This window comes from Catharus ustulatus, chromosome Z (genome assembly GCF_009819885.2).
Source record: "Catharus ustulatus isolate bCatUst1 chromosome Z, bCatUst1.pri.v2, whole genome shotgun sequence".
Lineage (NCBI taxonomy): Eukaryota > Metazoa > Chordata > Aves > Passeriformes > Turdidae > Catharus > Catharus ustulatus.
The window spans coordinates 28052441-28075992 of record NC_046262.2 but is presented as its reverse complement, the minus strand read 5'-3'; the positions used below and the strand labels follow the sequence as shown (position 1 = coordinate 28075992).

General features: G+C 37.5%; 1 protein-coding gene across 3 annotated transcripts in view; it reads right to left on the bottom strand.

Annotated features, from left to right (window-relative positions):
* Nucleotides 1-23552, bottom strand: part of SLC1A1 (solute carrier family 1 member 1) — a 54637-nt gene that overhangs the window by 4700 nt on the left and 26385 nt on the right. For 2 of the 3 annotated variants that reach the window (XM_033085899.1, XM_033085897.2), the window contains exons 3-11: nt 16254-16346; nt 14569-14683; nt 11778-11820; nt 9970-10077; nt 8783-8967; nt 6735-6842; nt 4328-4381; nt 1214-1336; nt 493-687 (exon numbers count right to left, since the gene is read on the bottom strand). In XM_033085899.1, the coding sequence (XP_032941790.1) occupies nt 493-687; nt 1214-1336; nt 4328-4381; nt 6735-6842; nt 8783-8967; nt 9970-10077; nt 11778-11820; nt 14569-14683; nt 16254-16346 (1024 nt within the window). The remainder of the gene's footprint in view (nt 1-492; nt 688-1213; nt 1337-4327; nt 4382-6734; nt 6843-8782; nt 8968-9969; nt 10078-11777; nt 11821-14568; nt 14684-16253; nt 16347-23552) is intronic. The other variant, XM_033085898.1, reaches the window with a different exon arrangement.

Here is a 23552-nt window from a genome sequence, read left to right as displayed (position 1 = left end):
GAAAAAACATTCAGAATACACGTTACTCACAGAAACTGTTTTCTGGCACAAATAGTTTTATTTTACTTCAAGAAAAAAGCCTAAATATTTCTGTTTTCCTCTTGAATAGTATTTACTCAAAGTTGAGTCTCAAGCTTATAGGAAGATCCATATTCTAATGTACTGTTGTGTTACATTTCTGAATAACAGGCAACACATTTCTAGCAAGAAAACTGGACAGATCAAAGGTACAGGCTGAGTTAGGTTTGCAAGCATTTGCAGGAAAAATAATGGCAATTTTCATAACAGTGCTGTATACCACCTGCATATCCTGGCCCATCCTACTCCTCATCAGATTACACTGGTTAGGCCTTGGTTTGAGAAGTGAGAGCGTTTGTTATTTCTTGTGCTGTGAATGATAGTTTAAACTTTCCCATGAGATATCCGAAGTTAATGTACCACCCACAAAAAGAATCACTTCCCACAGAATGCATGTGATGGCTTTAGTCTTACCTAATGGTAACTATTTGGCCAATATCCAGTTCTAAGTCATTCAGCTGTGCAATAAATATGGCTGCTACTGCTTCATAAAGAGCTGTGCCATCCATGTTGATGGTAGCTCCAACTGGAAGAACGAACCTCGTGATTCTTTTGTCAATCAAGTTTTTTTCTTCTGCACAGCGGAAGGTGACAGGCAAAGTTGCTGAACTGACACATAATGAAACATAAAGTAAGTGCAGGCAATAACACACCATTTCAATTATGTTTCCTTTTGCTCAGAGCATGATCTGACTAAAATGGAGATCTAATGCAGGAAGGAAGGCTGCACCATGAAAAAGCAAAGCAATTTTGTTATACCTTTTAATTTTTTTTGGAAGAAATAGCTAAGTGTTAGTTGGTCTCAAAATTATACGGTAAATTGCCATGGTATGTGCAGTCACAAAAAATGCGCAACAGATTAAATGCTGTCAAGTCTGTGGCTAATGAACTGAATGGCAAAGAAGTGCCTCTGCCTGGGAGAGGCAGACTCTTGTTTGGTGTAAGGCTAAGGCACTCTGTAGTGCCCTTTGGCTATGACAGAAATAATGATGAAAACAGTATTTCAGCCTCCAGGGGACTGAGAACCATCCAGCTGACACCAGCCAGGGCTTTTAAAAAAGTAGCAGTAAAATCAGAGCACAGACCATGCAATTACTACTAGGTACATTACAGAAAAGATGTTTCTTCTGTTTACCTGGAAGAGATCATGAGAGCTGTCAGAAGTGCCTGAGCCATCCCCATGGCAAACCGAAAAGGATTTTTCCTTACTATTATGAAGTAGATAAGTGGCAGGATTATACTGGAATGGATTGCAAGTCTGCAAAATAAAATCAACTAGTTAAACAAATAGATCCATCTCATTGCCTTTCTTTACTAAGAGGGTGATAATAGGTACCCAGCTCTGACTTACGAAACACTAAAGGTGACTTTAATGACACCTAGGTGCAAAATTTAGAGAGAATACCATGTTAATAAAAAGCAGAATAATACTGTTCTACACTTCCTTTTGGAAAGAAGAGACCATGTATGAATTATCTCTCTTTCCTAAGCTGAAAAAGAGCTGACCTTGGAAATAATTTTAAACTGATCAAAATGAGAAGCCTAAACTAATACATAGTATTTAAACAGATGTGCAGAGGGTGATTTGAAATAACACTAAAACACTTCATTCTTCTGCCAAATCCTTACAATGCAAACCAGAAACAAATGAGGAAATCAAATCAAATTATTATTCTTAATTTGTCTGCCCTTATTACAGAGCATGTTTTGGAAACAAAGGTAAACATGCTTTTCAGTCAGGGACAGCTGAAATACACATCTTTCTGCAGAAACTTCAAACATGAACCTTTAGAAAATCCACATCTCCCCTGGGAAAAACTGTCTAAGCTCAGGTCTACAGTTAAAACGTGGTGCGGTATTTCAGACTGTTTAAATGAGACATATGTAGTCTAAGTATTTTTAATGTTATAAGATGATCAAATACTGTATTTGGAAACTATTAATTTTTAAAATTAAATGGGTTGACTCACAGAAGATCAACTTGCTCTCTTGACTTTAGCAGCTCAGATTTGTATTTGCCTGTGTATTTATATAGGTCTCAGGGACAAAATCATCCTACTTAAGTATTAATTTAGAATACTGGGCAGTAATCCTGAATGCGCATGAATGCAGAGCTTGTGGGCACTAAGAGGTAAACTGACTGCTGTAAGTATGTTTGAAATGAAATGTACAGTAATTTCATGAATACAAGCCGCACCAATTTGACTAAGATTTTGCTCCTAAACCGGAAATGCGGCCAATATTCAGGAGCGGCTAATATGTGAATAATTTTCTGACATTTACAACCTCAGAAGAGCCAGCCAGAGTGTCGAGCCAAGCAGCTGCAAAGTCGGCATTTTGCGATTGTTACAAATTGTTACTCTGTTGCACCGCGGGTGGAGCCTGGCTGCCTGCAGGCAGCACGGGGGGCGGGGAGAGAGGCGGGAGAGCTCCCTACTACAGCCCGGGGGAGAGACGGGGGGGCCCCGCGCCGCCATTGCCGTGGCCCGGGGAGGAGGGGGTGGGCCCGGGCCGCCACTGCCGCGGCTCGGGGAGGCGGCGGGGGGCTCCGTCCCTGCCTGCCACCACAGGGCAGCGCTGGGCCGTGGTGACCGAGCCCAGTGGCAGCAGCGGCTGGCCCCCAGTGGCCCCGCCGAGCGGCAGCGCCGGGCTGGGCTACCTGGCCCCGTCGGCAGCCCCTAGCGGGCCGAGCCTGCACAGCCTTAGCTGAGCCAGTAAACCCCGCCCTGCCACCGTTCTGTTACTGTTTGGCAACTTTGTTGCACGCGGGTCCTCGCTGCGAACAACAGAGCGGCTTATATTCAGGTGCGGCTTATTTATGGACAAAAACCGAAATATTTGCCAACACCCAGAGATGCGGCTTATACTCAGTGCGGCTTGTATTTGTGAATTTACTGTATTTGAAGCATCTGTGAATATTCCCTATGTTCAAGGGTTGCAATTATAGCAACATCAGCTTTTAATGAAAAGAAATTATCACATAGCCTGGAAACATAAACCCAAAATCTCTTGTCACCTATGACCTTTTAATTCTGTCCTCAAAAATGTTCATGAGCATATTCCCGTGTTGTAATAGTGCTCTATGGTTTCAGAGCAGTTGATAAAGATAGCAATAAGTCATGGTACCTTTTATTCTGCCAAAACCAAGACCAGAAGCCACAGCACAGAAATCTACAACAGCATCAAAAATTGTCCACAAAACCTACATATTTGTTTCCTTGGAAAAATTATCTTTTTTAAAGGAATGGGTATTGAAGTTTTAATTGTGTATAGGAACATATGACGTATTTAGTGGAATGTAAATAACAGCATGCAGCATGTCTTGATAAAATTTTGTAAATAACTATTGAAAGAAATCTAGAAATTTATACATGCACCACCACAAGGCACAATTGTATAAATTTCTAGGTTTGTGATATGCCAGAGAATAAACTGAATTCTGCAGAATACACAGGGAAAAAATAAAGTGGTAGGGTGCAATTTGCTGTCTTAATAAAATGTCAATGAGAGTAAACATTTTAAGTATGTCTCAGTCTAAAAGCATACTGACTTAGGTATTTGAAAAATTTAGATCTGCATCTTTTTAGTAGCAGCATGAACATGATGTTATTCAAAATAATGTATTTTTTTGTATCTGCTATGCTGCTACTGGTTTTCCTGAAAAAAAATTGAAGTAATATTTATTTTTGTTCATAGAATGCAATTCTTGGCAAGTAGCAGAAATTTTTATACCAAAAATCATAATCATTAATTGAAAATAGAAATTATAATAGCATTCATTTTTAAGTTAGGAAGAATCTTGTCCCTCAGAATCCCAAGCTGCCATTCCATATGGGAATATCTCTTACAGGGCTTGTAGCTGCCTTGCTGCTTTCAGAAGAGACAAAGGCACAAGCAAGGAGAGTTTTTTCTTTCTCCCACTTCAGCCTGAGTTCCCTCTGGCACTTAAATTATGTCTCCACTTTGACTTTCCTCTGCTGTAACTCATAATATGTCCTCATCCTGATTCTGCAACCATTCATCGTGAGACACTAGAGGTACTTAGTGGCAAATTGCAGGGGTGACACTGGTGGAAGTCTGTTCCCTCATGGTGACCTGAATGAGACACAGAGACTGAGATAAGCTGCAGACATTGGTGGATGAGTGCTGTTAGGGCTGAGGCTATGAAAGATCATGAATAATTAAGTTGGGAAGAAAGTGAGCTGGTTAGGGAGGTTAAAGGAAAGAAAACAAAGGATAAGACAATTACCTTGATAAGAGATACAAGAAATGTTTAGGACAACCTGTTAGTTTCAGGTTCAAGCTTAAAGAGAGGATGATAAGCAGTTACAAGAAGACATCAGTGAACAGAATACACTGCAAACAGGCAGGGACAAACACACAAGAACGAAAACCAAAATTATGGTAGGAACAGCAGTTTTTAAGAAACCCTAACAAAGAGCAACATTTCTCCTTTTTCCTGAGAAGTACAAGAAAAGGGTATTCTTGCAGGCTGAAAAGTGTAGAACCAGCAACTGCAGCCTATAGCCTTGTGTGTACATGTCCATATCTGCTCCTGTGACCTGATTACAGTATGGTCCCTCTGATGATCAGTTTTGCAGAGAATGTATGGTCATTATCCCTTATCCGTAACACCCTGAGCAACCCTCATGGGATGCTACTCTGCAGGAGGCAGAACTGTGCAGAGATTTACCTGAGCACTCATCAGGGTAAATGGTGTAATGTTTGGAAGAGCTGAGACTTTTTCTTTCTCTCCAAGGATGCAAAGGTGCTCACTGCATATGTTTCTGATGGCACCTGGGGATCTACTTAAAATTGTTGTGCCTGTCAAACCAATGGTTACCAGCTAAACAGGAGACTATGCAATGGCAGTTTACTTTGCAATTAAAGTACTCTGGAGAAGGTACTGTGTCTTCACACACATCTTAAGGAAGACTTGCCTTGTCACAGTACAAATAGTAACCTGTAACCAGTGACCGATAGGTAAATAGTCATAAAACTTGCTATCACATCTAAAACTAAAACTTGCTATCTGATGTAAAACTAAAGTCAAAAGGCAGTAGTAATCCATTCAACATATTTCTCCTCTGAACTGACTGGAGTTAAGAACATAGAAAACCTGCAGAAGTGATACACTGTCATTCTGTCAGTGATTGCTATCGAGCTTGTGGTTGGGGTGTGATCTATAATTTGCAGAGAAAATATTAGAATCTTGATTTACCATCTTTTGGTAATTATCAGCTTTTGAAACCTGTAAAAATCTGACTTATTTTCCAAGTGCAAACACATACTCACAAAAAATAATGCATAATGCATTAGATGAACATAACTTAAACTCATCTCTAACATTTTGAAAAAGTCATGAATCAGTGCTATTTCTGGAGAAGTAATTCTTATTTAGAAAGAAATTTTATCTGTGATTTTCAAACAGTTAGTCCAAACATACTGATTTATGAATAAAACAAAACAACAACCTTGAAATAAATGTGCTTATCTGGCACAGATTAATGCAAAACCCCCAGAGATCCTTCTTGACTATTTATAAAGTAGTTCGCGTTTAAGACTAGTATATTACCATTCTCTTTGCTTGGCTGTCAGAAAGTGTGTGAATGACATCTGAAGAATAGCATGCAAATGCATAAAGTGTGGGGAAAGAAACTCTTGAACAACTTTGGACCTAGTCTCTAGACAAAACATATATAAATCCTTAGTATACAGGAATTACAGGAGTGGATGGCAAGGTAATGAACCAAGACTGCCTAGAAGGTTATGCTTCACTGAACTGGAAATAGAAATTTAAGCACATTTGTCTTACTGAGACTGTAAAATCCATTTATCTGACAAAAAAGTCCTTTGTAGCATAGTCTTCAGAGATAGATAATAATCTGGTATTATAACCTATCATTTGGAGCAGTTAAGTTATTCTGAATTTTTGCTGCTGAAAGGCTCCACATTGTGCAGATGTAACCTCCTCCACCCAGACTGCTGTACATAGACAACAGCTAACAAAAAAGAATAGAAAAAAAGTTCTGATGGTTGTCTATGTTATTAAGATTGCAACTCCTCTTTTTCCAGCCTCACCATCTACCCTAACCTCGATGGAGGAATTAGCTAACAGTGCAATCCCCAGGCCTTCTCTTCATGTCAGCTGTCTGATCAGTACTGGGGAGGGAACGGATCAGTCTCTTTGGTATCCTTTATTGTGCAATGCTCTTACTATGCATCTGTATTCAGCAGGGAAACTTTGATCTGTGCTGGTACACCTTGTGCCCAAAAATTCCACAGAGATTCCCAACATAATCCACATATTTGTCTATGTTTGATAGGCTGGTAAGCCCCAATAAGAAATAATTCATAACTTCACCTTTAATATAGCAATATTTTCTGCTTCATCACAAGCTGTGAAATGAAACAATGAATACAAGAAAAGAATTTGCATTTGGGTTTTATTAGAATGCAAGGCAGTGACTTTTTAAAACAAAACATGCATTCAGCAAAATATGGATTCAAACTATCCTCACACATCCTCACATAATTTTCACAGATGAGAATTTTTGTCTCTGACCTAGAAGACTGGATGTGGTGAATAATTGAGTGGTAATCAACTGAACTCCAAAACTGCATACATACAATTCCATCTTTAAGAAATTACATACCCACTTATTACTGTAGCCATATAAAGACCCAATTTACGAAAGATTTCCCAGTCCTCAACTTCTATTATCTTCCCAGCAACTAAAAACACGATACCAATTGGCATATACCTGGAAAGCAAAAATAAAGCTATCAAAAATGCATTCTCAGAAACTGCATGCTCACCATGAAATAATTTCTCTCCCAATGTAATTTATAAAAACAGACAGAAAATATGTTTTGATATCCTATTTCACAACAACATATTTTTTTTCTTATATTATGTTATACGTTGGACTTTATTCATTTGCGGCAAGGTTACAACAGAAGTTATAAAAAACGCTGGAAAATAAAAGTAAATGTCTATGTTATATCTACATATTGTCTAACTAGTTATTATTGTATAAGTTGGTGTCACAGAATACACAGAAGTTGGGAAGGGGTATGGGCATATACCCTATTATAGCAAATGTTTATATACAGCCACAGGCTCTCCTGGGGGTAGAAATCTGAAGGATTGAGACCAGTGTCTGTCTAGTCTGTAATCACACACAGATGGGAAAGGTCTCCTTTAGTTACAGGAGGTGCCCTGCAGCACTGGAGGCTATGTCTGTGTCACCTGCACAGAATAAAGTAAACCTGCAAAGGGCCATGCCTTATGGATCTGAACAGCTACTGCCTACAGAAAATTCAAGGGAAATACCAGGGATTATGTTAGCACCAGCTACACTGCGAGTTTTTTAGTTCCAGAGAGGAGGCTTTCACAGAGACAAGTTACTACTTCAGAGCTTTGACCAGTATAAATTAATCTACAAGTTTGTGAATATATAAAGTGTATCAATTAGAAATATAAATTATCAGTTATTAAAATTTATGTGTGCTATCTCATAAAAGAAATTGTATCCTATCCCTGTAGAAAGCAGGGATGCTTAGTTCCTCTAAGCACTGAACTTGGTGAAAACAGAATTTATTCCTCATACTTTCAAAACAAAACTCTATTTTGCTTCAAAAACAGGTGCCACATCTGTAGAAACTCAGGGAGCCTGTAGGCACAGCTTCTGGCACATGTGAGAAAATGGATAATCAATAATAAGTAAATTCCTGTATGGCATGTGCTAAATCTGGAGTCTCGGTGGTGGTAACTTTCTGCAGAGAGAAGCAGCCTATCTCACAGGGCTTTAACTTAGCCTGGGACTAAACTAGCTGCTTAGCACAGGACCATTTGCTGCAATTAATTTAATTTTCTTTAAGGAAGCAAGAAGTGTGCAACTAAACCATGGATAGACATCTTAGTGTGCTGGATGTAAGAAAAGCTCATGGAAGGGTCAGATCTGACAAGGTACTGGTATCAAACATGCATATGAGCACAGTATTGTAATAAGTGGCACAAGGAACTCCACATGTAGGATCAAACTCTGGAAGGAATTGTCTGTATTTATAGTCCTGATCCTGTAATTGTGATTTGCACAGACAAAATTCTACGAATATCTGGGTGGTGAGGTCCAACCAAACACTATCAGACAAGTTTCTATATTTTAAATTTGTTTTTCTTGTCTGAGAATATTATGAGAATGTAGTCTTACAAAATGTATTAGCAGGAGGTAAATTATGCTAAGTTTTATTTTGCATACCATTTTGAATTTTTCTCTGTGCTGTGGCTTGCATATTAATTCAGATTTCTAGAGGAACTTAGATCCAAGGACAGCTATCCTGTATAATGTCTGTCAGGGAATAATGTTCAAGACTCAGAAGGGCATATGGATGGTAATGCTTATCCTCAAACGAGTCCTGACTAGTGCACTAGATTTTTATAAACATCTAGCAAGAATGTCTAAAAACCTCAGGTCTCTTGGGAACAAAAAGGACTGATTCTTTAGTATATATTAAGTAGAAGCCTCAAAAGAATCAAATTCTGTAGGAAGGAATATTTTTACCAATGTTTCTTTGAAAGCTGCATTCTGTAAAGCACTATGCAAAAGCAAACATGAAGTCTGAGTCCTCTCCTACCTCTTCAATGACCAAGTCCACTTAAAGACATGGTTTGAAAATGCCAGTATATCCTTCGACTTACCACATAATTATCTGAACTATTCTCATTGTAGCTTCATTCAGTGCGTTGAAGAAATCCATCAGCACTTGTCCTTTCTCTCCCATTTTCCCAATAACCATTCCAAAAACAAGACAGAAGACAATCAACCCCAGTGCATTGATGCCATTGGAATACATCCCCACGATTTTATATTCTTGGGTTTTGTTCTATAAATTGGAATCAAGAGAAAAAAATACTGAATCCGAAAATAATGAATTTACTTTAAAGTGTTTTAAATGAAAACACTGATTTTTTTGAAAGACATGAAAATCTTTCCCAGTCACTCTATTGGCTTTCTGAAAGTGCCACGTGGTCAAGTTCAGGAATGCACTAAACTAATCTTAAACACTTTGTATTTTAAAGCCATGCAAGGATCTGACCAAACGTCAGCAGGGAGTAAAGCATCCCTTAATTTGTATTGTCCTTTCTATAGACTTCTGACATGACGTATGGCAAGGTCTAGGCATCCCACAGTCATGCTTTTAATATTTACTCCCCATCACTCAAGATTTACTCCCCATCAGAAAGCAAAGCACAGATGTAGAATCCTTGTGTTTGTTTCTGAGCAACTCAAGGTTTTTTTATCTGGATTTAAGATAAGTTCACCACTGCCTAACAACTTGGACATCAGCATAATTGCATTATTTATAGGAGAATTGTAGGCTTGTTAAATATATTTTTCACTTCTTTCTCTGTACATTTTTTTCAGAGTAACAAATTATTAATTAACAAATGCTTTATATTGTTTTGTTTTCCATATTTAAAAAATACTATTATTTTCACCTTATTTTCTTCTTTAGTGCTTACAGTTACAGTGATTGCTACCCAAACATCTCATGGTAATATACATCTAGTCTTTCTACAATGAGTGTTGAATTTCTCAGAAAACTGACAATTCATATAGCAGATAAATTTAATCAATCTTCTTCTATTATCTTTGGACTGGTCAACTACCTGTGGGCTCCTCTGATTTCTTAAATCTACTGGAAAACACTTGCAATGACCTCTAAGCATTTAGGAATTAACTTTTGTACTCTTGCTAAAATCCATCTATATGCTATTTCCATAAATTTCTTCCATTACTAACCATGTGAACTAAACCAAATTTAGTCTGTGTTTCTTTTCCCTATTTCATATATTATGAAGAAATAAAAGGATATAGGTCGCACCTCTGAAGCCTTTGCTGTCGTAGCTGTTGTACTGGGTTCTTCTCGAAATATGGAGCTATTTTTATCCACAGCAGTTGTATCTTTAATTTTTTCACGTTTGGTTTTATACTGGAAAAGTTTAAAAAAAAAATCCAGAAGAACTTACTTAGAAACATCAGAAAACTCAAGAATAGACAAAGGCATAGCCTTTGCCCAATAAAAATAAGAGAAAAATTAACCAATCTGACTTGAAGGTAGCAAACATAGACAAATACGTTATTTCCCCATTCATGTGAGCAATCTGTACCTCAGAAGCTGTAGTTCAAACAAGAGATTCACAAAAAATATGCTATGAATTCTGCTCCCCAGCATGTTGGATACCCTGTGGATGTGCTGCAGTCTTGTGGAGCATGAACTAGAGCTCCTGACAATGACAAGAATTTTTGTCGGAACAAACAGTGTGGAGAGAATGGCTGACAGCATGCCAGGAGAGGTCTGTAGAGTAGATTCACCTGATGCAACCAGGTGACATGGTCAGCATAACTAATGTCATTAAACTAGGCAAACAGCCATTCTTTGTGGTCAAATGGGTTACATATTTCCCTCTCCCCTCATTGCCAGGTTTTCAAGGTCCTGTGCACCAAGCAGGCAAACTAAATAGACTTACTCTTCCTCTCCCTACCAGCCTCCAGATTCCTGGCACTAGGCTGACTACTCCTCTCCTTATTTGTCTTAAATGTTCCAGGCACCTAGCCAGACAAGTGGTGTTGATGACACAGTCACGGAAAAGGGAAGTTTAACAGCAGCAAGTCCTTAAAATCAAGCAGGCAGAAGTCCTAATGAGTAACTTGGACCAAAACTGCTGGAGAACAGTGAGACATGGTGGTCTGGGATGCCTCCATCACTGTCTGCTTCCTCTGAGGACTGAGTGACCAACCTGTATTCTTTTATATGTTTTTCAAGCCTAGATTATGGTTGCTATAATGATACATCAAACCAAATATTCAAATATGCAGTGCTCCAGGTGATTAGAAAACGAAATTTAAATGGTGCTGTTATAAAACTGTATTACACTGATTCTGCTCATAGAAATTCTGTGCTATTCTGATTGTAAGTTTTGTGCTATACTAATCATAAACCATTAAGAAAATAAGATTTCAATAGTAACTGCAGTTTAGTGCCACCATCATTCTGTCAAGGATCCCTAAAAGAGCCTGTCTGTCCCCTTAGTGTTGGGTAGCCAGTAATGATGAGAGAAGTTTTACATGCAGAAGATTTATAAAGTGAGTTGTGCACAGCAGCATATCTGATACAAATTTCTGAGGAAGGTTAACTGGTAAGTCTAATACATAGACAGAAGTTTCCTCTTTCATCTTGCAACACTCACTTTTCCTGAAATAGACTACTAGTTATCAGCCCTTTCTTTCAAAGGATTTAGTCTGGCAATGGACATTAGATGTGAGACACTTTAGGGTGAGGGCTAAGTTACACAGACTTCATCAGACATAGAGGGGTCTTAAGAACAAGGAAACTCATCCTCATGAGATGGTTCTTCTAACTCTCGTGTCAAAAGGAAAAATCTTGTCTTGCACACTGCAAGGTTTCTGCATCCAGCTCTTAAACAGTGTCTTTTGGGGACATAGTAGAGTTTATTGTAATGGAAATGGAACCAAGATGCCATAACCCCCCACTAGTTTATAGGAGATGAAGATATTCCTGGACTTCTCAGAAATAAGTCTTGCGTGACAACTTTTTTATTTTTGACATAGGAAAATAATTAGTGGATAACAGTGAAAACTACAGAAATAAAGAGGAATGTTCAAACTCACCTGTTGGAAACAGGCCTGCACAAGGTTCTCTGGGAACATATTCCTATTAAGAAGCATAGAAGCATTTCAATACTACAGCATACTAAGGAAAAGTTGTTTGCTATAAACAAAATTATAAAATTTGATGCTTAAAAACAGATCATGTTGTATTTCTTTTAGCAGAAAGCAGTATATTTAGCATCAGAAAATTAGATAGGTAGATAGATAGATAGATAGATAGATAGATAGATAGATAGATAGATAGGCAGATAGATAGATTTCTTTTTTCCAAAAAAATTTAAGGGTTAAAGAATCCAAATGACTGTTTTCCTACTTGCACTTCTTGAACTTTAGAGGGCTTATATTTTTAGTATGTGACATTTCTATTGGTAAGCTGCTCAACCCAGTGTATTTTTCCCTGTTACATTATCTCCTTGACTTGCATAAGGAATACAGGACACACCATTTTTATAGGATATGTCAAATATAGACAGAAGAGAAAAATAAAAAACCTCTTACAAAGGGTGTGCTGTAAAAGAATAAGATATTTGGTGTGCCCTATTGTAGTTCAGAAATTAATCTTGGTTAATAGTAAGTTCCCCTGTGTTACTTTGATGTCAAGGACTTTTCACATGCTGAAAAATTAGGAGATTTAGTGCAATGTAGTTGTGTGACTCCTTTCCAAATGCCAATTTCAGATGGAACAATTGTGGAAATAAGTATTAATTAAGCAGTTGGCAAATATCCAATCCAGTGCAGAAAAATGCATTTTATATACAGAAGCAGAAGTCTTTTTATTTCCCCTATAGATATTTAACAAGCTCTTGAGTTTAGTTATCAAGTTTTTAAAGCAAAATCTATTCAAAAGTAAAATAAGTTTGTATAAATGTGGATTTTTCCTTCATCTTTACAAGACTGTCTGGATTTGGATCCTAAATCCGTTATTTTTTTCCATATTTTTGAATATAAACATGTAGGAAAATTAATACTAATTTTCTAATTAACTAATTAAAAGAGAACTTCAGATCTTTTAACTGCTAATTTACAGTCTTAAGCTTGTTTCCAATAAATTAAGCAAACCCTCAAACTACTACATATGTGGCAGTTATTCTTACATGACAGATTAAGCAAAAATTCTACAAAAACAAAATGGTGGGCAGGAATAGAGACTACAGTAATTTCACGAATATAAGCCGTACCAATTAAAAGTCGCACTTGCGGGTGTCAGCAACTTTTCATTCTTTGTCCATATGTAAGCCGCACCTGATTATAAGCCGCACGTTACAATACAGAGTGTGATAAAAGGTATCTATTCTATCACCATCTGTTGAGGGTGGGGGCAGTGATCCTTATCTCCACAGGAGACATTCTGGTAATGGGCCATCCATTGAAGCCAGGCAGGGCATTGTTCTTTATCTTTTCACAACCCATCCTTCCTCCATGAGTCATTTTCTGCTAATGGCCCATTGAGTCCCACTGTGTGACTGATAAAATTACCGCATCCCATTGGAAGTTGCTCCAGACAGGGGGAAGAGCCCAACATTTCATACCAAGATAAAAACAGAGGTTTTGGGACACCAAGGTAGTGCCTTTCTCCACTGGACTCCAGAGGAAAACCGGATTTCTCCACATCACCACTGGACCTCCAGAGGGAAACTGCACCTTGTACAGGAGCACTGCTTCAACTGAATCACATCTGTCACTGCAGGAGGACGCAGCCACCATTTAATGGGACTGCTACCAACACCCTGCCTGACAGGGTGTCAGGTTGACTCTGACTTTGTCAGGGTTTGGAGTTTGTTTCTTTGTAGTAGTGTATTTCTATTTTAATTTCCCTAGAAAAGAACTGTTATTCCTAATTCCCATATTTTTGCCTGAAAGCCCCTTGATTTCAAAATTATAATAATTTGGAGGGAGGGGCTTTACATTCTCCATTTCAAAGAGAAGCTCCTGCCTTTCTCAGCAGACACCTGTCCTCCAAACTAAAACAGCAACTTTTTGTTCTTTGTCCATATATAAGCCGCACCGGATTATAAGCCGCACTTCGGGTTCGGACCAAAATTTTAGTCAAAATGGTGCGGCTTATAATCATGAAATTACTGTAAATACACCAGAAGAAAAAAATTATCAAGATAAATATTTTGGAATGTACTACCTAGCCTCTATTGGAAATGCAGTCTTTTTTGGTGTTATTTTTCTGCAAATTCTTTAAACACAGTAGCACTGAAAATCTGCAAATGTCTTCTGCAGACTTTTCTAGGGTTTTTGTCTTCTAATCACTTTAAAGTATCTATCATTGTCCATGGTCTAATGGGCAAAGACACCTTATATGGTTGCCTTAGATACTGGTGATATGGTAAACTTCTTGACTGAGGAACCCTTGGAAGTCTTTACATCCTGCATCTGTTACTCTGCATGCTGCCTCGAGGAGGAGAAGCACTGCTCTGAAATTTCACCTGATTGTCTATGCTGGATGACACAGAAGCTGACAGTCAGCAATCCACCAGTAATCCACCAATTCTTTATAGATCTTTTCCTCATAATAAATAAATCTTGCATGCAAATTTCTGTGAAGGAGGGATTTTTTGTCATTGATTTATTAGCCAAAGTCTATGGTGTAAAGAGAATTTTTTAAAAAGAAACTGCTTTGAGTATATTTTAAAATTTCTAATTGTTGAAATACAAGTTGTTCTCCCCTTATTCATCCAAACAGTATCAGAAGGCATTTTATTCTATTACATATCACAACTATATTTGTGTTTGTTTGGACTTCTGCAAAATGGGACATGGAAACAAAAAATTAAAATCTCACCTGAGCAGATCCAGCATGGCATCAACAGTATTGACTTCTGGGGAACTGCCCACTCTGTCAATCTCACTTGCTTTTTGAGTCACTCCAGGTTTAATGGTCACAACAAGGACAATCCCTGCAGAAGGAGAAGCAAAGAGTTCACAGTGCAAGCAGAGGCATTGGTGCATTTTTCTTCAGTATATCCTGTGTAGCCAAACTCTTTGCTGAGTGTTTATTGAGCTCAACTCAATAATCACTTTCCCAGTGTGCTTCTGCTCTGCAGGTGGTGTCCTTAAATGTGTGGGTTCCCCTAGTACAGGAGCTACTTGCAGGCTTGTCCCTAGACTTCATCACTTTAGCTTTTTTTTCATACGTGTTGTGCTACATCACTACTGCTCACCAAAAGGGTAAATAACTTATAGCTGGGCTTTAGAGGAGTGTGTTGCAACTTTTGCAAAATGAATACATTTAATTGCTATTTGCCTTTTCCTTTATGTAGCCCTTCTCGTTGCTAGCTTTCATATATGAATACAAGTGCGCACTGTCCTGTGACTCCAAAGTCACAGGGTGTTTTATTAAAGTTAGGTAGCAAATAAAGTTATGTAAGAGAAGGGCTTCAGAAAAAAAAAAAGAAATAAAAGATTGTGGGTTAAGAAATACTAGATCAGACCTTGTAAATACTGAAATCAATGACAAATTTTTCATTTTCTTTAGCGGCTTAATTTTAAGCGTTTTTACTATTGTTATTCTCCAAACACATATTATTTTTTATCTTTTTTTCCCTTATACAAGTCCAAAGAAAGCCAAAGCAAATGTAACTACTAAATTCAGTGAAGAGAGAAAGAAGGGAGAAAGAGGCGTTTGAACAACCCTTCAAGCAGGCAGGAACAAGTCTTTCTAATGAATAAAAGCAGTACTGCTTTTGCATAGCTCTGCAGTATGAAACAAGTAATGTCACAACATCATGGAACAACTTAAGATAGCAAGGACCTGCGGAGATTGTCTGGGTTAACACCTCACCAGAATTGGGACCATTTCAAAGTTAGATACTAACGTCAGTCTTTAATAATATTCCTTCTTACGTATTCACAGACATTTCCTACACATATGAGATAGATTGTTTTATTTTTTTCTTATGTAAGAAGGCTGGCTGAGGATGTTTCTTTAAGCAAATACAGAGCATGTCAGGAATGCTGCTTGTCAGGAATGAACCTCCTGTAAGAGGAGATGTGAATTTCAGAGACGTAGGGTTGGAGCTAGGCTGTGACAGAGGAGGGAAAAAGCCTTTAAGGAAAGAAACAAGATGACAACGGAACCAGTATTTTCTGTCATTCTTTCAGGTGTGACACACTACATATTCTCAAGTCTGAAAATCAGGAACAAGCTATCAGGTTTGCTATTGAGGAAATTCACTTTGTATTTAAGGTTGGCCTTTGACATTCACTCATCTTTTTCACTGCTGGTCACTTTTTACCTCAGCAGACAACTTCCTGGAGCTGAAATATATGGCGAAATTGCCTGTGGCTTCACATTGGACAGCAGGACTAGCTTCTCTCTGTATCTGACTACACGTAATGTCAGGTTGTCTAGTATGATGCCCCATCTCATCTCCATATCCTGTCTTGGGAAATTAGTAAAGTCAAAGTGCAGTACATTTGTAATTAGGCAATGCTGATGGTTTAAAAAGTTACAGAATCACAGAGTACCTAGTATTACAGCAATGACTGTAGTGCAGAAATAGTACACAACTGCTCGCAAACCAATCTTCCCAGAAACGCTGGAATCCAAAGCAGCAACGCCTGCAAAAAACAGTGACAAAAAAAATCAGTAAAAACCTTTCTTATAAGAATGTTGTCATTTTTGTACATAGAAGTAATTATTGTCTCTTATTTCTATGCAGGAATTTTTTCTTTATTCAAGATGTTTCTAAATACTTACACACTTGTGCTTCTGAAAAGGATCTGTAGCTGACCAACATATTTGTTCTGCTTCTTTGCAAAAATCCGTTTTCCTTTTTCTTTTCCCCCCCTTTTTCTAGGAGAAAGACAGTTGAGCTTTCTTGATTCACTGATGTTTGTGATGAATGAAACTTCTTTGGTCTATAAGAGTATGTCACAATTTATTTCCTTATTCACTTAACTAATAGCTTCACTTTTTCCAGATCTGTAACATTCTGGCTTTAAAGTTAAAAGATATGTGAATGGAGTTGCTCTGGTCTGTTACCCCAGGTTGCTCAAAGGCACATCAGACAAGTAAGGATCATTTCTGGTCAGTTGGTTTTCATTAACAGGTTTACTGTTTTTAAATTTTTGACTAAAGCTTTTTCTGAAGTTTGGGTGTTTTACACTTCTCCAACTGTATATGTCATAGTCAAGAACAGAGTAGATTTACTAATGAAGGTTGGGAAAGTGCTGAGACAGGTATTATATTCAGGTCAACTTAGCTTTGGCAACAATATTAGATGAAGCTTCTTGTGAAGTATTTCTTAATTGTTTTAAAGGTTTATGGAAGTTGTATGTGTAAAATCAGTAACTACAGCAAAATGAGCATTGTGACTCCAAAACGTGTCTGTTTGTAACATTAGTTAATAATTCACTGCTATCTCTTTATTACACGTTTGCAATCCATTTGTATTTGTATGTTTATTGAGTCAGATTATCAAAGACTGGCTAGATTCCTTTGCATACAAAAGCAAAACCACCAGGAGGATATTCAGCCCCAGAGAAATGTGATTTGGTAGGGAAAAAATGGTTTCAAAAGTGAAGGAAGAAAAAGCAAGAGATCTGACATACATGTAACTTACTGATCTTTGAGCTCAAAAAGGATCTTAGCAAGCACAGTTTAACCATGTGTTGGTGTCTCATTCAGAAGGTATATTAACAGCACTGACTTGTGCCTAGAGTACTGTCTTACTAGTTCTGTTAATTGTTACTCAAAATGCAAAAAATACTCAGAGGGGAGAACGAAGGTTATTTTATTTCATAATCTGATTATCATGTGGTCTTCCATGGGATAGTGTAACATCAGATTGAGTACAGAAGAACTACACATATATACAGAAATCATATTGCAAAGATTCTCTCACTTGTAGAACAAATAAGGATAATTAATGAACTATTCATATGGCAACGGAATACAGATTAATGCAGAGAAAAAAATACCAAGCTATTACAGGAAGCTGTCAGCAGTAAGGATATTGTTTGAGGCACAAATTACAGAATGGACACAGAATCTGAGCCATGATTTCTATTTCTCACCTTGGGAGCTGGGAGAAAAAAGAGGTGGAAAAGAGGACTTTTCAACTGCTGTGGAAATCATGGCAGCAAGAACTCCTGAGAATGGATAGTTTTCAGAGGAAACAGTTAAAACTGGAAGATCTGGGGAGGAGGAGGGAATAATTTGTACCAAAGTGACCTTGCAGTTGGGAATGCTAAAAATGTCAGTGTGGGAAAACTCCATTTATTATGCCTAGTGTGGTTCATCCTGTGCCTGTTTTGAGAAGTGGAATTCCTACGGAGAGATAACACTCTCACAGAAATGCAGGAAGCCTTCTGTTATAGCGAGGCAGGCCATGAGCACTTCCCTAGTGCTGGCGGCTAGGATGAGCTAAGCCTAACAGAGCATCTGTCTCCATGTGTCTCTGCCACCTGGCATTGCTGATGAAGTCATGAAATAAATCTATTCTTTGCATTTCAGCTGTTGCTTGACGGTTCCCTTGGTTACCTGATTGTGTCAATTCACACCAATAGTAATAAATAATGCTTCCTGTGGAGAGGCCTGTTTTCAAAGGCTGTCAATATTGAAGCTTTTGCACCTGATAAATTCACTTGGACTAATTAACATAATTTTTTTTAAAAAAAGAGAGCAAACAGGTATTGCCACCATTTCATACTTTTTAATGAAAAGTTCATAAACTTGGAAATAATGGAATTTTATTCTAAAATTTGTGCCTTCATAATTTTTGAGGTTTTTTGCCTGACAGTCTTGTTGACTTATTCAAGAGCCTAATAATCATGCAAGGTAATTTCCCTGGAGTAGTTGGTTATAAAGATTCTACAGTTAGTATGACAGGAGATTCCTGTGACATGCATTCTTCTGAAATCCCTTTGCAAACTGTTATGCTCAGTAGAGTTACAGAGGTATAATAAAGCGTAAACTTTGCCCCTGCATTTTTAAACTGGATAATGATTCTGTAAGTGAGCAAGCTTGCTAGGATCCAGCCTGTCCTTCCATTGTTATGTTGGTGCTGTTTTCCTGGTAATCGTAAAACCACAGAAATCATTCAGACAGACAAGGCTGAATAAGTGCAAGTATGGTCTGAGAATGGTAAGTATGGGGTTTGCATTTTTTTTGAAAGCTGCTGTACTTTAAAACCTGGATTCAGAAGGATGCTTCCATATGGAGACTGAAATAGCATTCACTACAAGTGCCACAGACACAGGTTTGTACTGGGTGATACATACTGCTAAGCTCCTTTTTTTTTCAGGTTAGCTTGTTACACATAAGAAAATACCATACAAAGTAATAGACTTCTATCCAGATATGTTCTACTGTCATGACTGAGCAATTGACAATGTAATTGATAGCTACTAGCCTTTTTCTCAAGATAACTGAAAATTACAGTTTACAGTTTTTTGGACATAACTGAAAGGGTTAATGGAAGATGTGTTGAACAAAGCACTAACACAACTACTAACTACAACATTAGTAGTACTAAACTACACAACATGATTTCAGTTCAGAAGAAAACTAACTTCTCAAACTAGGATGGCAAATAGGCTGCTCCAAAAGGAATGCCTACAGTGTCACTCAAAATTAGATCACAAAAGTAGTGTAATTAGATTTGGTTATCTACTTGGGATTACCACTAAACTTTTCCAACTAATTTATTTGTTCTTTCTTCCTTCTATCTATCCACAAGTTTAAATATATTTGAACAGACAAACTGGTAATATAATTTACTGTATAGAGTGTGAACAGGCATGATGGATTCTCTTCCACCCCTGAGCATTTCAAAACTGTAGTATTTCTGATTAGCCCCTTAAATTTTCCTATAAAATATTTCCTAATTCAGCTGTAGCCACTGAAGCACAAAATGCAATTCTCCAGCTATGATGCAAAGAGGCTTAAGTGAGATCATCATGAAAGACACCAAATGATGTTAAAATCTGTTAATCTATCTACCTCTCTGCCCATATCATTTTTGCAGAACAGAACTGAGATCAAATTTTGGAATCAATTGTCTAGTCTTCTGCAATTCACCTCCCATGCTTTCTATGTTACAGTGTCCAGCTTGAAGCTCTTAGTAATCTTCTTTGGTTTTGCCCAGTTTTCTCTATTTTGCATCACATACACTTGCAAAAGAATAAAACAAAAGTGAAATGCTGCACTACAGCAATTTTTAAAAATTGTACATATTTAAAACTACTTCCCTGAAATACTACTAGATAAAGCTACCTAAGGGAGTAACTTGATTTAAACAAAACTATGCTTCAGTATGAAACATGGTGCTCCAGAATTTTTTACCAGTAGCCATTGAACATAAAAGGTGTTCACTTTAGAACTGTTCACTGTAAAAATGCATATGTACAAATGGCGAAATGGCTTTGGCTTGAGGTATAGCACTGTAATTCCAGAGTTGTTCACTATGCTCTTGTGAGAACAGTGCTGTGATCCTGTGACATCCAGGAGTGAAAAGGGTTTTAGTAGCTAATTAAATCCTGATGAAAAACAACTCAAGTATGGTGCACATCAACAGTATACCATATTCTCTCAGAGTTCTGATATCTAATTCCCAATTGTAACAAATATATTCCTGAAGAATAGAACTGTATGGCTTTTAGACCTTCTCAGCTATGACCACGATGCTGATCGTGGCAAAAAGCAAAAAAAGGGCAAAACACAGTTCTGAAACTGCTCCGCCAGCCTTATTGATTAATTGAGGAATTTCTGTGGTCACTAGATAAATCACAAAATAATTCTCAGCTTCTCCCAGGTGTTCACACTTTATTTATTTATGTCCATTTTGACTCTTCCGGTTGCAATATGCAGTCACTACATCATAGAAATTACATGATTGGTGAACATCCAGGAGAGCAAAAATTTTTTACAGAATGTTGCATAAGAAATATAAAAATAGAAAACCATAGGTGACTTTTAAAATGGATATAGAGAAATTCAATGGGCAATCCTTATAAGGGGACCAAAATGTCTTATATAAAAGAAGCAATGTTATTTTATTGCTGGGGTGAACTATGTTATGTGTTGTTGCAAAAAGGCAGTATTTATTCTTTAAAAAATACTAGGGGAAAAACCCCCAAAACAGTGCTGACAATCTGGCTTTGACAAATGGCTGCCTGAAATGCATGAAGTTTCTTGGCATTAAAGATGGAGCTGGGATTATTTCTAATTTAAGACATGAGCAGTATCAAAATTTCAGCTGCATCTGACTGTGATATGACCTCTGTTCTGAATTGGCTTTGAAATGTCATTTACCTAATACTGAGAGCTCTCTTTTAATCCACTGGTCACAATAGAGCTGGTGATCAGGCCATAAAAACAATCTTTCTTAGATGCAAGTGAAAATTTTGAATTAGTTGCCATACTTTTCTTCTACTTGCAATGGGAAACACTACCAATACTAAAACAATATTTGGCCTGTACCTTCAGAAGACAGGCATGCTTTTTATCTGAGGACTGAACACAAAATTCTAACTCTAGTGTTAAGAAACTAGTGTTATTGCTTACACAAGCAGTGGGTAGCAAGCTTATTGCTTATTTTCTTATTCCTCTATGTATCTATGAGAATCCCAATTTGCATTCTTGTTCCATGAGGTACATCAACTCTAATTAGCTACTGCTAAGAAAGGCAGGCATCCCACACAAGTAAGAGTAGATTTCCGTGTCACTGTTGTCATTATTTAATAGTTGGGTTATAGACACAAATACAAAAATTTCCTTTGCACTCCAAGGAAAGGTCCTTTCTCCTGTCCTATAAACTCAGGACAGTTCAAACATCAATTCAGAAGAATGTTCTTCTCAGGGCTTTTGAAAAGAAAGGATTCCAAAGCAAATTGTCCTCTGTTCTTTTGTTCTTGGCCCAGTATTTAATTTTGACCTTAATCTGTGCTCACTTTTTGAATAGAAAAGTCTTCTATATACGATTCAGAAAATAAGTGCAGTGAGGGAATTCACTGTGGTGAATTCAGAGCCTATGCTTTACTGAAGACATTTTTGAGTCATCTAAGATTTTTCCCTCCTCCCATTTCTGACTCTGAGCCCTTTCTCTCCCATTTTGCCCTTTTATTTGCATGATTTTGTAGTACAAGTTTGCCCTGGTTGTCATTAATCTCCTGAAAGGCAATTTTCTTCATATTGTCCCTGAAATTTCTGTTTCCAAACTAGATTCAGTGGCAATTTCTGCTGCTTCTTCCAAAAGCTGAATGGTGAATCTTTTCCTTTTTTTTCCTGATGCTCTGTGGAACTCTTCTGGGAAATGCAATACCACACTCCTTGTATATGAACAAGACTATCAGTACAAATCAAGTAATTCACAACTCTCTGCTGAAATACCACCCACATGCAGCACTTTAGACAGCATGATCTTATGTAAAAGGCCTCAGGACTCAGATTACTATTGCCTGTAGATCATTCTCAAACATCTTTCACCTGATATGCATCTTGTAATTTTTTTTTCTCCTCATGTTTACTGTGTCATGGGGCTTGGAATAATCTTCTGCAGCTAGTCTTTCCTCAGCTAACTCAATGACCTCTTTAGCTAAGTCTCATTAGGAGGTCAGTTCCAAGTCAGATGTTGGCCGAGAAGGTCAGGTAATGAAACATCTATGGCAAATGGAAGTCCCAAACACACAGTGATATGCAGTCTTCACATGAGATTTTTCATGATCTTTAGTGTTTTTACTAGAAGTTTTTCGTGCCTGTTCTGTCAATTCTCCTGTAAGAGCAGTCATCCCATCTATTCAAATGTCATTGTTATTTACTGTAAAGGAAAAGGATTTCTATGGCAGCTTGTAGCAATTACCTTTCCAACAGACTTGACAGAAATTTCATTAATTGCTCTTCTTTGGAACAAGTGATTGTTCCACTAGTATGTTGTGTAAATGCAACAGAAGAATGTCTTACAAATGAAATAAAAAAACTAACACATGACAGGGGGCAGTGTGAGGGAGAGAGTGGAAAAGAGAGATAGATGCATGCAGATAATGCCTGAGCATCTGTTCATGCTATTTAAATATGACCAAAAAATTTAAGTCATAAAATTCTCAGTCTCTAATTACATGATCTAATTAGACATGGATTAGCATATCAAATATTGATCTCTTAACTTTGGAAAGGCATTGAAAAAGGATTATTTGAAAGCAAAACCCCAACAAACAGACAAAAGTGTGGAATGCAACAATGGTTACAACAGTCCAAATACTAAAAGATGTCTTGGATCATTTACGATGGGGTTGAAAAAGTAAATTCTAAATGCCAGATAGGGTGGAATGGAAGATGAACAGTGTATAGCAATTAAAGGGTTAAAATAATTCTAAACCAAAGGGAATTTCAGATAAGATTTAAAGAAAAACTTCTGAGCTTGGATATCAGTTTGCTAAGGGGCTATTGTGCTGTCTTCTTGGCAGTTGGCACAATCATTGTATTATGATCTTTCCTTACAGAGCTTATTGGACACATGCAGAGGAAGAAGGTACATTTTAATTTTTTCTCTAGAAAACTCTTAGAGGTAACATAATTTGAAGTTAATGCCTTTTCAGGAGAGATGATGTTACTTGGTTGGAATATAAGAAAAACTTAAAAGGAAGGAAGATGACACACCTATCTGCCAAGATGGACAGGCTAAGAAGATGTGTTACAGAAATCAGGTTCAGTTCAAGGATGTAGGAGAAATGTAGTCCCTGCACTGTTGCTGGTGATACATGTATGGAGTGTATTCAGAAAACCTGTAGTATTGAAAGTACTTGAATTCCCTCAAAATTACTGGT